The 16,695-nt window shown below is 39.8% G+C and overlaps 2 protein-coding genes across 2 annotated transcripts; both read right to left on the bottom strand.

The window, feature by feature from the left end:
* Window positions 1–573: 573 nt before the first annotated feature.
* LOC141903896 (glutamate-rich WD repeat-containing protein 1-like) lies at window positions 574–3,633 on the bottom strand. The gene is made up of 7 exons (XM_074792273.1): window positions 3,559–3,633; window positions 2,918–3,192; window positions 2,381–2,661; window positions 2,038–2,248; window positions 1,469–1,611; window positions 1,195–1,392; window positions 574–915 (listed from the first exon to the last, which is right to left on the bottom strand). The coding sequence occupies exons 2-7, from the start codon at window positions 3,171–3,173 to the stop codon at window positions 610–612; spliced, it is 1,395 nt and encodes a 464-aa protein (XP_074648374.1). The 5' UTR covers window positions 3,174–3,192; window positions 3,559–3,633; the 3' UTR covers window positions 574–609.
* A 1,220-nt stretch (window positions 3,634–4,853) lies between these two features.
* Window positions 4,854–7,072, bottom strand: LOC141903940 (chymotrypsin-1-like). Its single transcript, XM_074792344.1, has 5 exons — window positions 6,937–7,072; window positions 6,468–6,645; window positions 6,134–6,249; window positions 5,280–5,566; window positions 4,854–5,074 (listed from the first exon to the last, which is right to left on the bottom strand). The coding sequence occupies exons 1-5, from the start codon at window positions 6,989–6,991 to the stop codon at window positions 4,919–4,921; spliced, it is 792 nt and encodes a 263-aa protein (XP_074648445.1). The 5' UTR covers window positions 6,992–7,072; the 3' UTR covers window positions 4,854–4,918.
* Between the last annotated feature and the right edge of the window lie 9,623 nt (window positions 7,073–16,695).

Here is a 16,695-nt window from a genome sequence, read left to right as displayed (position 1 = left end):
GAAGATCAATGAGGTCTAATTATATTCTGTGATACATTAATTATACAAGTCCAATGATATATGATTGTATTATGTTGTTGTTTATGAAATATCCGTCCAGAATAAATTATTGTTTATCTCAAATACAGTTTCAGTAGCGAGTCTTAAATATCCGTGTTAGTCATTTCAGATACTCCTACAGATCAGGGGCGGATCTAGGAATATCAGAACGCCGGGGTCCAGAAGAATAATCATTTCTCAAATAAAGGAGTCAAGTGACTAATGGTGCTCCGAGTGGTTCTGCCATCAGTTTTGGATATTTTTGAAGAAATGCATCCAAAAGGTTGCAATTTCCAAGAGCATGAGTGTCAAATTTGCAGGTTTTTAACTATCTGTCTCGACAAAAAGGGCAACCTCGATGGGAAGGCAGGCCGGGGTCCAGACCACCCCCTAAATCCACGCCTTTGTATACATGGAGAACTTAAGAATCCATTCCTGAAATCCTTCATAAAAAGGAATGAAAGAATGCTTTCATAATCATCATAACTAAATTTATTTTAGTTTAAAATTCATTGTTTAATGAAAATAGAAGGGAAGGAGAGGATAGACAGCCTGATAGATGTCTATGTATCACACACTAATTGTCCGGAATATATTAAATCCATTATAAGCAGTACTGATTATAACTCCCGGTAACTGATTGTGCCAGTGAAGTTCTTTAATGTCTTTTTGGCCCTGATGAATGAACAGTAACTGCGGAGGAATATCCGGTTCATCGTCGGTGCCGACCTCGCTATCTCTCTCAACCGCTAGATCCCAGATAGTCAGCTGATTATCGCTACCGGATGCTGCGAACACTGATGAATCGTGCCAGTACCATTCTAACGATGTTATAGGTGCTGTATGATGTTTGAATGTCGCTACTGGTTTACCGGTCTACAATGAACAAACATATCATTTACCATAAAACCATTCATTCGTTTCCAGTACAGTAGACTCTGCGGTTACTACAAAATACTCAGAATGATTTGGAATAGCAAAAAGAAACAGAAAATGGATTTTCAAAGGAAGCTCCAGGAATGGGAGGTAGAATATTTGTAAATATGGTAATACTCTGTCCAGACCACGTGATAATCCAGGGTGATTGACCCTGGAGTAAATGGAGTCTTCCGAATTCATGCCAATTATACATAGAATGTGTGTGAAACTACTAACCGCAAATTGTCTGAGGTCCCATACTTTAATGACGCCATCGTCTCCTCCTGATATTATAAACGGTTCAGTTTTATTCCAGTCAATTACGTTGATATCTCGCGTATGAGCTTCCTCCGTGGTTAACATACACGCCTGGTGCGGTGCGGCTCTTACATCCCAGATTCTGATCGATTTATCAACAGAACATGAGGCCATTACCTGAAAATATATCACATACCCGGTAATCATCATGTACAGTCAGAGAACGACCCGAATACGACGTATGATAACTTACATTGGGTTCATTAGGAGACCATTGTAAATCCTCTACCGATGCAGTATGTCCGCTATACGGTCTCTGGTCAACATTCCACTTTCCATCCTCTTTAGGAGTCCACATGTGGATGTTTTTATTACAGTCTCCTGTGACTAATCGACCTGTTCAAATAGTCAAATACAAATCAGTCAGTAATAGCATCCAAATATATTTCTAACTAATTATGGTCCATTTATGATGTGAGAATCTATGGAGAGCGGGTGTATTTAGTACATTGGTCACTTCTTAAACATTTCAAATTTGAGGGAGCATCAGCATAACTTTCATATCCAAATTACTGTAGACTACTTCTAAATTGGTATTGTTTATCTCAGTAAACCATTAAACCAGGCGGTTACCAATGCAAAAATTTATCCTTTACAATTCCTAAACTATCTTATTTCCTATTTCTCTAAATTCAAGGAGTTTCAAAGGAGTCTCAGTCATTTTGCTCAGCACCTTTAAAAGTATTTGCAATTTAGAAAGTTTCTAAGGAACTGAGGAGTTGTAGGGATCGGACTGCGTGATATATGAAATCAATGTATCACCTGTAACAGTAGGAGACCAAGCCATCGCGTAACCCTCGACCAGGTGACCGGTGAATGTATAAATAGCTTCCGGAGACTCGAGGTTTTTCGTGTATGAACTCATTAATGTCGGGTCATCGAGTGCAGCGAACGGTCGCGATAAATCCCAGATATGAACTTTACCCGTCTCTGACCAGGTCGCTGCAACGTTTGTATCACCGAGCTTTGTCGTCTGGGTGTGAAAATAAACAACAAATTCATCAATCATTTCAATTTTAATCATTTATAATCATTGACTCATTAACCCTTTCAGCGCTGACTTATTTAAATCAATACCCGCAAGTGCTAGAGACTACTAACTTACTCTAATTCTATTGACACATCCGTTATGGTTAATCATTGCAGCGTCTAAATCGGGCTTCTTTTCATCATTTCCATCATCATCGCTATCACTTTCATCATCCTCACCTTCATCCTCTGGTTTCTCTTGCGTTTTGAACAAGTTGCTCATTTTCAGCACGAGTATTTTATTAGTATGAGCTCGCTGCGCCATTGTACCCGCGACCAGGTAACAAGATAGAGGGAACTTCTCACGATTCAAACCCAGATTATCATTGATTACATCAAAACTCAAACACGGCGCACCTGAAAATATCAACAAACAGCTTTATGTGCTGTAGGGAAAAGTCTGATGGGCGGTCAGGAGGGAGTGGGGCAAGGCTAGTTTGGAGAGATGAGGTGAGTTTGGAGGGTGAGATGAAGTCAGTCAGAGGTAGGGGTGAGATGAAGTCAGTCAGAGGTAGGGGTGAGATGAAGTCAGTCAGAGGTAGGGGTGAGATGAAGTCAGTCAGAGGTAGGGGTGAGATGAAGTCAGTCAGAGGTAGGGGTGAAGAACTGTTACCTGTTTGTGCTTGATGATACATCAGATAAGCTGACTCATCACATACTAATTCCTCTCCATCTTCTAACGGAGCCTGAGGCAAATATACTTTATTCTCAACCACTATCCCTCCTCCGTCATCATCGCCTGCAGCATCATCCATCTCATCTACATTATCATCATCATCGCTATCCATCACTACACACTCCATACCCTCAGCCTCATCACTGTCCAAGTCATCAGGCTTCTGTGAAGTCTCTCCGTGTTCAGAGTTCATTTCTGTGACGATGTTCAATCTGAAATCAAATATAGACAGTTAATCAGCATCAAAGGCATTATACACCGTAATTTAGGGTAATACTGATCATCTCGGGAGGAGTGTTGGATGATGGGCTGTATTTTAGATCTTTACTAATTTCATAAGATGATCTAGGCCTAATAGATAGAGGAGGACAAATTAAAGTGGATATTGGAGGATAGTCAATGTTTTTCTTTCCAGTAACAAATTCAAAAGCCGATTATCATCATTATTCGACGTCCTTCGACACTGGACAGTGCGATCAACAACAGCAGGAGGACGAGACACCGGGTGCCCTTCAGTCGTCAACAACATGCATTCTAAAAATCACAACAGGACAATGAATCAATCACTATTTCTTTACCTCGTAGTGTTAAATCTGATGTGGATTTGCGCCGTTGCGAAATTTCACATGCACGAAAATAAAATTTGACAAAGTTGTTTTGCGGTAGATGTAATAATAAATCTTTATTCAATTCAATTCAATTAAACGCAGAAACCCTAGTGTTGGCCTAGGAATAAACGCAGAAACCCTAGTTTTGGCCTTGTGAATAAACGCAGAAACCCTAGTTTTGGCCTGGTAATAAACGCAGAAACCCTAGTGTTGGCCTGGTGAATAAACGCAGAAACCCTAGTTTTGGCCTGGTAATAAACGCAGAAACCCTAGTGTTGGCCTGTTTAATAAATGCAGAAACCCTAGTGTTGGCCTGGTTATAAACGCAGAAACCCTAGTTTTGGCCTGGGAATAAACGCAGAAACCCTAGTGTTGGCCTGGTAATAAACGCAGAAACCCTAGTGTTGGCCTGCTAAATAAACCTATTCTGTTGAACTTACACTGGCTCGACCATCAGAATTCTATGGTCTAGTGGTAGGCACTCTGAGTTTGCACGTGGAAAACCCGGGTTCGAATCTCGGCTAGGTTGGGTGTAGGGTTATACTTGTCCGAGGGTTAGGGCTGACCATCTCGCTCTCAATTTTCGGTGAACCGGCATCCAAGGGTCATAAATTGTATTTTGCTGCTGGGGAAACTTGAAGTTGTGTTAATTATTTTTGTCTATTTCTGTACATTTTAATATTTTGTAATATTTGATATAGGTTCCTTGAGATAAAGCACCACGCGCAATAAGTTCCGTGTTGGAACCTGAAGCGCGATGGATTTAATCTCTAAAAATAATTCAACGTTTCAGACACATTGACCGTTTCGTTTTTTATTTATCAATTCATAAAGAATATTTTGACGGTGTTTAGGGGTCAATTAGATCCCCAGAGCCTTGGTACCGGGCAACAACAAGTAACCGGACTCGGCGTAGCCCAGAAAAGTGTCCTATCTTCTCCGAAAGTTACAGAGATTTTGACCTTATTTAGTATTTTACTAAATTATTTTTAACGGTTTTTTTAAATATCTTGGGGTCAAACCCCTCAAGAAGCCCTTGCACCGTTTTTTGATGATTATATCCCGGCCTCTAACGGGGCGCCACTGAAATCGATTAGGAGCGTCGTGAGGCTCTGGCAGGCGAGGATGCCATCTGCACTACTGAAGAAGTGTTCGCTTACACAACAGACTAAAGCGTAACACTTTTTACCTCTTTCACTCAGCGTTGCGCGCCCGGATTCGGGATGTAACACAGAAATCAGAAAAAAGAACAAAAACTGAGGAAATGAGAAAAAAAAACCGACTTCCTTATTTTCAATTCTGCAGAGAAATAATTGTATTTTACTACAAATTATCGGTTCGCTTGAATCCAACTGAGGAACTTGGCTACTCGCGTATAGGCACCGGGAATGCCGACCTGTCCGCATGGGTTCGGACCCCACGAGACGATACCATCAAGAACATCCATCGTTCCCCGTTTACACGACAACGGGCCACCGGAATCACCCTGAAGTCAAATAAAAATACATTTTATTACAAAGAATAAAAAGATCAGATTTTCCACTCTTTGTTGAGGCACAATAATAAGACCAATCCTAAACAATACGGAACAGCTTCGGGGGAGGGGATTCACCTTCAACCTTACACCACTAGGTAGGGGATGTGTCGAAAGGTTCTACAATTTTGATTTCAAATTCTACCCGAGTACTCACAAAACACGCATTATTTCTGGCCTCTCCTCCGGCGCAGATCTGAGTTGAGTATATGTTCGATCTCAAATATTTTCTGTAGATCTCATTACATTTTGTATTAGACGCTACTAGTATGCTGGTGTACTGAAGAGTGTTCGGACTCGAGACTCCGTTAGACCCCCAACCAGACACGTGACACGCTGAACCGACTGCTGGAGCGTCATTAGAACTGGAGGGCAGTCTGATGGCCTTCGCGTAACTGCTGAATGTTATCGGTTTTGTCAATTTCACTATCGCAATATCATTACCTACAAAACGAGCGAGTGAGCTAGTGGATCACAGTAAGGAAGATGGAAAGCAAAAACCATCCTCCCCGGCAGGGATTCGAACCTGATGGCATCAAGATTGCCACGGTACGAAACCCTGCCACACTAGACCGAGTGCGCAGCTACACGCGCAGCTTCGATGATGTCATTATCAGCCAATCAGATATCCCATTTTATTTTAGCCCGGGTTTACCCATTTATAGTTCTTCCGTGAAATTTACCTCAGCAATTATACAACGAGCAATCTAATTGATGCCACAAGTTTTCGTGCGGCAAAGCTGCGCATGTACTACGCACCCGGTCTAGTGTGGCAGGGGTTCGTACCGTGGCTGAGTGTAGCGATGCTATCAGGTTCGAATCCCTCCCATCGGAGGATGAGCAAAAACATGATCCGCTAAGTTCGCTAGTAGTTACTCTCGGTCTTCCGCTTTCTGAATATTTGCTGAGATATGATGGTTTGAAAAAAATGGTTTCGTTCGTTCGACAAATTTCGTACTTAAAACCTAACTTGTTTTTTTGTTTAGTATATATTCACTAAATAAGACCTACCTAGTGCAACAGATCTATAACTACTGTGAATTATATACTTGGAAACTTGATAAACCTGAGAGGTTGGAACCTGTCGGTATATACTACCAACAGCTACACTGTAATCACGAGTTGGGCTGAAACAAATCGAAAACATGTATATATGGTTTTATAGATTTGTTAAACAAACCATTAATTTCGTTGTTGAATTTGTCTATGTGTGTTTTGCTATGCTTTGGAACAGTTGCTCAAAAGTGGTTTCATATGTTTTTGATGGCAAGTAACTTTGCAAAGTCAAGATAGACTTATAATTTGGCTCCTAATGGTGGTCAATCAGTCTCCTCTCAAAACTTACCTATACCGGCGAATACAATGTGCGGCTGTAAGAACAGTTGTTTGGTCTATGATTGAACCTCCGCACGAATGAGATCCTCTGTATCTCAGTGATATCTGCCACGGATGTTGCCCAAGTTTAGAAGCTATTCCATTGATAACTCGATTAGTACCGCTCAGTTCGGCTGGTGCACAGTTTACTATTTCAAAATGATAAATACATCCAGATGAGAGAAATGACGAGGAAAATTATTCATTCCGGACACAAGCTACAGTTCTACAGTCAACACCTTAATCTAAAACAACCTGAATAGACGCTCACTTCTGATCAAAAAATAACTTTAACTCGCATCCCTTCGATAATACTCGAATGGAACTTTGATGATATATTCTATGCGACCGAGGAAATTGAAGGAGGTGTATTGATTAAAAATATAGTGAATCTACCTCAGCTCCGCTTGAAAATGGTCTGGTGAATAGATTTAACTTACCCACTGTAACTAGAGTCAGGGTAACTAAAAACACGACAACAGAATAGTTACTCATTCTGACGGAATGCTTGACACAAAATCGAGTGGATAGTTTTTGCGAGTGGATATTTATGGCTAGGTGCGTTTAGACCGCGCCTTGTATATTACTCCTTATCGGTGAAAATTCATTAGATAAATGGAACTATATAAAAGATAGGTTATTTAATAGCGCAAACCATCAGCAGCTGCATTTTACTTAATACCTTCTGTATCAACACGAAACATGTTCTCAGGCATCCTCTCAGTGCACACAATCAGACAAACAAAACCCGTGATTCATCTTCAATTTTAATGTATTATTCAATAACTAATGTTCGCATTGATTTATTTTACATTATCACAGACACGTCCAGATTCTTAAAATATATTCAATAAATATTTAGAAAAATAATACTTACAATAGGTTTTAATTTATACATACATTAATTTTGCGATTCTTAATGTTAATCATAAATGTTACATAATCACGGAGCTACGATTGACAGAAATCGATTAATTAAAATAGATTTACTAAAGTGGGACTCGACCTTACTGCAGAATCGTGTGGTGAATGTTAAAAGTTAGATCTCACTGGAACGGAGTTTGTAGTTCGAACCCCTAATATCCGTCAACAAATTTTTGACAGTCGTTTCTTTATGAAAATTCTTCGCAAATGACGCACATTCATTAAACTTTCATTCTCGTGTAGTAGATTTCAGCACGATCTTAAAACATCGATAATTTCATGCATATTCGACTGATTAGTTTTTAACGGTATCGCGCTGAGTGAGTCGCGCTCTATCCTTCGCCAATCGAACGTAACTATTATAAACTTTCGGATCGACAGTGATTTGTTTTACGGCGGGTTTCGGTTTGTTTGCGCTGATTACCGGAAAAGTTGTAATCGGCGTCTCTTTAGTCGACGGTAGTTTACGAGGATACGATTTCATTTGTTCGTTATGATAAATATCGCCGAGTAAACCCTCGAGGTTTTTAACACGACGGTTTGCGATCGCGGCTCGTTGTTCAGATTCACGTAGTTTGTTTACGAGTTGTTGTTCGCGATCGTTCGTGTCCAGTTTCTGATGTGTCGATCTGTGAGTGTCCGGCGCTTGTTTACTATCTTTAACCGTTTTTAACAAGTCGGTTATACTAGCATTGTCAACGATGAGCTTCAATTCGGTTTTTTCCAGTTGATGATTCGGAGTTTCCAACGTGATTAATTTCACATCTCTATGACGTAATTTGGAAACTTCACGCCTGAAGCCTTCGTTAGTTTTGATGACATCGTCGAGAACGCTTTGCGCTAGTCCACGCCTCTGGATTTGCTCGTCGAGAGACTCTTTCAATTGAATATTGTCATCCTTTACTTTATCCAATTCCCTACGAAGCATTTCCGTCTCTAAACTGGGCGTACCCATTTCTTCGTAACGACCTAGAGCTGTTTTACTGCTGTTATACTGAGCTTGCATCGTTTTCATTTGATCGATTAACGTCTTTATTTCGTCCTCTAACAAATCATTCTTTTTACTGATTTCGTCGACTTCGTGCATCGTTTTTTCCAACGTTTCTTCACTATGTTCTAGCGCGTCGGATAAATTCTGTTTATCCTTCTCTAAATCTTTAATTCTTTCCGACATGAACGCATTCTCTTTTCTAGACGAATGAAGTTCATTCGTCAGTTCTTCTTTCTCTGATTTATTTTTCTCGAGGGTTTTACGAATATCGTTCTCTTTTAGTTTGCTTTCTTTAACGAAATCTTCGAAACGTGTCATTATCAAACCCATGTCTCTAGTTATTCGACGGTTGTCCTCACGCAGTCGGTCATTATCAGATTGCATGACTTCGAGCCGTTTCATTATTTCAGCTGATTTATCACTATCAGACACGGAAGATTTGCTGTCACTATCTCGACGTATTTGTTGTTGTTGTCTCTTATTCCTATTATTAATATTCAAATTATCTTTCGTTTTCTGCTTCGGTACTTTTTGATTTTCGGCTATAACTTTCCGAGACGTCTCGGAATGACTAGGATTATTTGTATTTCTATTTTGTATGTCCTGTGACGGTTCTAATGATGAACTATAACTCATTTCCTCTATGATCGGTGTTGAAGTTGGTCGCCGTACTTGCCGATGATTTGTGTGATCAGGAATCTTGTTTACAAGATTAGTTTCATTATTTGTATTGATCTGTTGTGAATCTAATGGTTTTTCATCATTTTCGATATGATTTTCTATAAATCCCGGCTCTGACTCATCTGAGTCTGTGCTGATAGTTGGAGGTTTGTGATCAGAATCAGGGTTATCTTTGAATGAGGTATCCTCTGTTGTTGTATCACTGGCGTTCTCTTGTTGATGCTCGCTTTTATTCGCCAAAGATGAGTCATTTTCAGTCTTATGAAAATTTTCTGACTTATCGCTTTCGGACTCCTCCATTCTATCTCCACATCCAGCATCTCTATCACCGACCTCACTGACATCAGTCGCAAGGGAATGTTTCAATCCACCGTCAGATTCTTTATCATCCACGAGTATCTTATTTACAGTTATACCGGGTGCTATATTCTGATTCGGTAATTCGTTATTAGATGCTACGTTAACTTTTGATTCTTGTTCATTTGAAGCCGTTTCCTTTTCAATTACTTTATTGACTTCAACATCTGGTGAACTAAATGGTTGTTGGCTATCTTCGATCATTTCTTCATTGCTGGATAATTCATTATCTGGAACGACACCATGTTTTCCCGTGCCATTCATTGTTTCATGAAATGTTTGCTCGTTTTCAATACTTTCTTTAACTTGCTCGCTGGTTTCCGTATTGTTATGCCCCACAACTTCAGCGCAATTCTCGGTTTGTGACACCTGGTCATCTTCCGATGGTGGACTAATCACTGTTATCTGAATATCTGCTGCTTTCCCCTCATCCGGGCTCTTTTTGCCAGCTTGTTCTTTTTCAACAAGTGACGAGATTTGCCTCTCATTTTCAGTTGTTTCTGATTGCACCTGAACGATATTATCGTTCGCAGTCTCACGCAGCTGATTTTCAGGTCTCTGCGCAGGTCTATCCCCTTGCAGTTCGTTTTGTTCGTCCACCTCACTTTCTACATTTACGTCATTCTTCCCAACTTCATTCTGTGCTTCGTCTTTGTCACAATTGTCTATTGTTTTGGCGTCATCTTTATCAGCTTGTTCCAACTGGGTATAATCGATCTTATTATCCTTGACTACTTCATCTGATGAGACAGTATCAGAAGTGTTAGGTGAAGAAACATCCTCGTTTGCAATTTCTTTTATTGAGTTTTTATCGTCGACATTTTCAGATTTTTCGCCAATGACTTCAGAAATATTTTCATTTTGTTTGTCTTTGATATCGTTCTTGTCACTCGATTCATTATCAGTTGGAGGATTTTTCCCATTGATATCTTCACTTCGTTCACTATGACGTTTCATTGCGGAGTCATCATTACTCTGATTATTTTGTACTTGCTGCTCCTCTTCATGAGAAACTACTTCTGTGGATTCAGTCTCTTCTATGACATTTTCGGGTTCATCCACTTTGGTTTTAGATTGCGTACCGTCTTCAACGTCGCCTGAGCTGTTGGTTTGTTGTGGCTCTACTTCGTCACTACCGGCAACAGCACCATTACCTTCATGTAAATCAGAAGTTACCGATTCACGTTTTTCGTTTTCTATCACTCGATTAGTTTTAGGCTTTGCACCTGCAGTCTCAGCAATTAAACCTCTATCTTCTATTTGTATGCTGTTTAACGTGTCCTGACTTGATTCGGAAGACACAGTTTTGTGCCCTGAACCGGATATATGATTATTATCCTTCTTGTGTTCGCCGTTTCTCTGAACACTATCGTTTCTTACATGATGATGTATTGGATACATGAGGTCAACTTCTTCATCAATGATTTCTTCATAACGATCGTCAGGTATCACTACTTTCTCCTCCTCTCGATTATCTTTCGATTCGTCTGGCGCGCTGAGTGGTGAATTTTCACTTTCATTATTCATATTTGCTTCCATTTTATCTTCGTTTTCAGTTTGCTCTTGGTCTAATACCTTATTATCACTCGCTTCAATTTTGTGATCGCTTTTCTCTACTTGAAAATCAGTATTATCATTTTCTTCTTGAGAATTGTCAATAACTGCAACATTTTGTGCTCCGTCAGTGAAATTAATATCACCAGGTGCTTCATCAGTCATATGACTATTGTCCACAGTGTCTTCTATCGGTTCTATCGTTGTTTCTACAGTTGGTTGTTTATCACATTCCTGTGATGGAGAAATCGCATGCTTAGTGTTGTTAGTATCTTTACTGGATTCATTGTTTGATGAAGATTGATCGATCTGACTATCATTAACAATATCAGATTCAGTCGATTCTAGGTTTTCAGACGTATTTATTTCTGTGTCGTTCGCTGATTCTTCCTGTACGTCCGCGACAACACTATCATTTTCTGTTCGGTCATTGCCAGTTACTGTTACCACACTTGTTATGATCTCGGGTTGATTGTCATCTATGGTCGGTTGATCCGTCCAGGGAGGTTCGGGAGAAGCCTGATCAGTCTGACAAGCTTCACTTGTTGTTACAGTATGTACGACATCATCAGTTTGAATTTCCTCGTTTGCAGTATCTCCGTCTTTCATCGTCATCACATCCGTTTGACATTCTTCATTTGTTGTAGCATTGTGGACATCGTCAGTCTGAATTCCTTCATCTGTCATCATCGGTGCATCCTTCACTTCATTATTGTCCTCCTCCTCATCATCATCATCATCATCATTGTCATCAGTAGCATGGGTTCGTTTATCAATATACGACTGATTAGAACTAATATCAATAATGTCATCGTGTGGTTGGGGAAATGCCTGATTATCTGGCATTGAGGTGGATCTTTCCACCTTATCCGGTACAATATCAGGTTCCAACGATACCGATGATGTATCATCAATGCGCTCCTCGTCTAAACCACTCGTTTGAACTGTTGATATGAATCTGGCATCCCTGTATGGTAATTGTGATTGAGGTTGTTTTTCCAGTTCGTCCTGGGTTATCGTCAGTTTAGTGACTTCTGGATTACTAGTTTTATCGTTGGGATTTTTCAACGAAACGCTGTTTTTCGTGGTATGGTCGTGCTTAGCTTTTCTGGGCGTGAGTTGATTTTCTAGGTTATTATCATTTTGTGTTTTCGTGCGTTCGATATGAGACTGATTTGCTGGCCTATTCTTTTTGAGTTTTGCCGACGAGCGAGGGGAGGGGGTGGTGCGGTTGGCGCGAGGAGAGGGGGTGGTGCGGTTCGTGCGAGGCGAGGGGGTGGTGCGGTTGGCGCGTTGTACCTCGGCGATATGGATCAAATCGCTATTCGACTCATCTAGAAAACCGGCAGAGTTTCTAACTACGGGATCCGCAGCGCGACTTGTACCGCGAAACACAGGAGTGGCTACCGAAAAACCGTAATCCGTGTTTACAGAAGCGGCAGAATCGACGCGTTCTACTTCGTCATCGATAAGAACATGTGATTGTGAGATTACTGCTGGAGACAAGGTGGCCATCGCTCGTTGCGACATTGAGTGCGCTTTCCGTTCCGTCGCTACTGACAACAGCGGTTTTGATGGTTTGTCGTCTTCGTCGACATCGTTGAATTTCACATTTTTTCCATCCATATTAGTTTTTATCGATACTAATCGTCCGTTCGGATTCGCAAACGACGATCGTTTCCTGTCGCTTTGTTGATTAGGTCTATTTCTCGAGCCGCCGGTTGGTTTCGGTGATAGAGACCTGACTGTTTTACGCCTCGGTGGAGTCGGCTGCGGCGATTGAGGTCGCGGTTTGTCGTTAAACGTGATGAAATATCCGGGAATCGATGCCGGTTTCGGTTGACGTTGTTGGTAAACACGAGGTGAAACTGGTCGCGGTGAGTGTTCGGTATATCGAGGAATAACAGGCGCATAAACATTCCGTTCAGACACGAAGAAATTATCTTTCTTTTTATTACCATATTTCACTGTCGATTTTATCTTGGCTGATTTGTTTCCATTACTAGCGGTAACATTATTCTGACGTCTCGTTGTCGGTGGTGATTTGATGACCTCGTTCGCGTCATCATCTCCTTCATCTTCTTCATCGTCGACGAGATAGGTTTTGGTTCGTGTGTATTCTGTATCGATCGAGTAGGTTCCTTCTCGTTGAACTGAATCTCTCAAATCGGTCGATTCCATTTCGTGAGATGTGTTTTTTACAACGTGCTACCGTCAATTTTACTGGAAAGATATAAAACCAAGAGCTCGGTTACTATTATGTATGACAAGGAGGATATATTGTTATGATTCCATTATAAAATAACTTGAACCAATCCCTTAAGTATATATCGAAATAGAAAACACTAAATCAAGAAGTAGATTATGATGAAATGATCACGAAACTTCCTTTTGAGAAATAGGTTTTCTAAAGGGCAATGCGTTAATGTGTCTTGTAGAATTGACCTTATTCATGTTCACAACTAGAACTGGCTCCTAAAATGTAAATTGTCTGGAACCTACGCTAGGAAGAGGTTGTGACAAAAATAGATTCAAAGTGACGAACAGAATTTGAAATGGTCAATTGGGTGTTCACATCGTATCTTTATTTGGAAAATAGAATACAGATAATCTGCAGGAATATATATTGCATTCCTATCAATAGATATTCCCATAAGGGGAAGAGCTCCGGGAAATATACAAGGAAGGTTTCTAGTTTAATTGATTCAAATAAATCCGTTTCTAACTTCACAGGAATGCCACATATATCTTACATACCTATCACTTGTCTACAAAAATGGTATATCTACTTCGTGTCACTTCAGTGGACGTGCGACATGGAAATATCAGAAAACCTCTGAATACCTGGAGGGTAAGGTCTGCCAAATATTCAAATACCCCCTAAATAAACAGGTCTAAGGGTTTCTAGCTAAACCACTTTGTCGACTATTAGCTCTCAGTTTTGTAAAAGTATAATCGAATTAGATAAATAAACATTGAAACGAAATACGACGAACCGACGGAATATTTGTAGCGAAAGCCTTTATGTAAACAGCTATTCGGAACTATACCCGTTGTTCATATCTTTAGAAATTCGAATATTATGTGGTTATGTTTTTGTTCATCTTTAATTTCAATTCTATCACGAAATTTTCATATAAACACGATATAAAAAGTGAGATATTGCAGAAGTATTTACCAAAGTGACCTCAGAACTGCGTATAGTCGGTTCAAATAAGTTTGACGTAGGGGAAATTTCAAAGAAAGTTATTCAAATAGTCTTGAATTCATGGCGCTTATTGACGGTACAAATGAAAAGTGTTTTCGTGCCATTTAGAACCGGTATTTAACTATATAAAGTCAACCTGTCTCACTCTCTCTCTCCCTTAATAAACACACGTTATACTAGCCCCGTCGTTTTGTATAGGACGGGAACATAATAAAATTCCACCTTGCACCAGGAATTGTTTGTCTTGAATTTATAATTTAAAGCACTGATCTAAATTTGTGTTCGTCTCATTCAGAAAATGTCTGAAGCCCACATAGAGCGCAATGACCTCCGTAAACATGTCAAAACACACATTATGTCTTTCAATTTTAAAGATTCCAATAAATCTAAAAACAAAACCTTTCCTAAAAATCTTATATGTCCACATCATTCAATAGGATTCATTTTAGAAAATATATTTGCAGCTTTCTATATCTAGAAATCCAATGAATCTACGAAACATATGCTAAAATGTTAATCTTAAGACGGTGAAATGGACAAAAATGTTTGCAGCTTACTAGATTTACATATATGGTAAACTGACTATAAACAGATAATCTCATGATGCGATTAGATGAAGAAAACGGAAGTATGAATGATGATAAGCCGACTGATTTATAGCTAAACTAAAGTGTCATTAGCATCAGTCTCTCAGAAAGTGATACTTCAAACATATCGACATGTTATAGTTACCAAGCAAGGGTTGAGTCAGGGTTTTCTGTGATCAGGGTTTATATTGGTTTGTATGAGAGACAGATAGTGCGAGTGCCGAAGGGATATCGGGGCTGGTTTTTCAAGTCACTGTCTAGTTCATTTGATGAGTAAAAGTTCGATAGATTTGAGTCGAATAGTCAAAATCTTTCCTGGTTGTGGTCGAGGTTGGGGACGGGGGTCTTGGGGAATATGAGCCAAGGAGATGCATTTTCATTTCCATAGGATAACGAGGAAAGGTGTTTATTGGTTCGATTGCGAATCCTTGCCGAAACAAAATACTTTTCACATGTGATATTTCCCTGGGCAGCGATTGAATTTGTAATAAAATACTTTCTACGTTAAATCCAATGTAATATTTCCCTGGGCAGTAGTTGCTTCTGTTTCAATCTATTTCGATATATCACCAATTGCTGATATCATCACACGATAGATTTAGATTTCCAGGTGAATATGTTGTTTCCATCACTAACAAGTGACGCATACGGTACTCCTATCGCGGCTCTATAAAATTGTCGAGGCGTCGTGTATTTATGCTTGTTGTTTCGTGAAATTAATGGCATCGATTTTCCGTATAAAATGTCGGACAGAAATGACATTTCACTAATGGTTGTTTACCGCGAATAAGACGTGAGTACGCAGACGTACATACTCAGTTTCATGTACATCTAGTTACGATTTAAAAAAGCTGCCCTGCTGCATTGTAATAGAAATATGCTATAAACAGTTTGTCCAAAGAGGTTGGTTTTTTATCAGAAAAGGCGAAGTTTACAACAAAATCGATCGGCGTTTTCGAGGAAAGAATATTTTCCAAATATGAAAATATAACATATAGTGCTATATCGCCCCAAATCGGTGTCTTCAAGGCAGGGTCAATAAAATATACACCCAGGGGATCGCTAAACCCTGGACCTTCATCGGATTCAAACCTGGGGCTCCTACATGCTAGCTCAGTACACTAACCACTACATCGCCTAGCTGCAGCTTATTTTTCTAAGATGTTTGGTCAGTGTGGTAACCATTTATATATCTGCACAGGTGATCAGAAAAATCTAACAAAAATACAGAAATAAAGCTGTATCCAGTTCAAGCCTATCCCCCCCCAAAATTAACTCCTAAATCGATTCTCAATTTCCTGATTAATCCAGTCTATCTCAAAACCGATGAAATCCTTCGTTTACGATTTGTCACCAAAGGCAACCTTCAGAATAAACAGATTTCACTGATAATAAATTACCTGTGATTGTCCTATTAGAAAATCCTGTCAAATGGTATCCGTGTAATTCAAATCACTGTTTTATATTTGCCCGACACATTTCGTTTTCATAACAAAACAGCAGTATTCGTTATTTCCATACAACGGGCGGCAATTGATTGGAAACCGCATTGATTTTTCTGTTAACAACATTTACCGTTCTCTGAACGGAGTGTTTTCGCTATTGAAATTCTAAGTGGATATGCGGCGGTGTAAGCGACGCGCAGTCAATCACCGCTATTTCATTACAAAACCGATACAACAACCGCGTAAAAACTAAATTAAAATCGAACATAAGAGCTCTCCAGCAACAACTACCGACAGAAATCCACACGAGTAGAACTGTATCTTAGCGAAATTCAAACCATTAGATTTATAGGTAGAACTGTGTAAACAAAAAAAGAAGAAAAAAGTCTTTTGATTGCCGATGGTGATATCCCGTCGAGTTTGAAGCGTGGCGTCTCAGTGACACCTCGCAT

This window comes from Tubulanus polymorphus, chromosome 4, assembly GCF_964204645.1.
Source record: "Tubulanus polymorphus chromosome 4, tnTubPoly1.2, whole genome shotgun sequence".
Lineage (NCBI taxonomy): Eukaryota > Metazoa > Nemertea > Palaeonemertea > Tubulaniformes > Tubulanidae > Tubulanus > Tubulanus polymorphus.
This window is presented reverse-complemented; position numbering and strand designations above follow the sequence as displayed.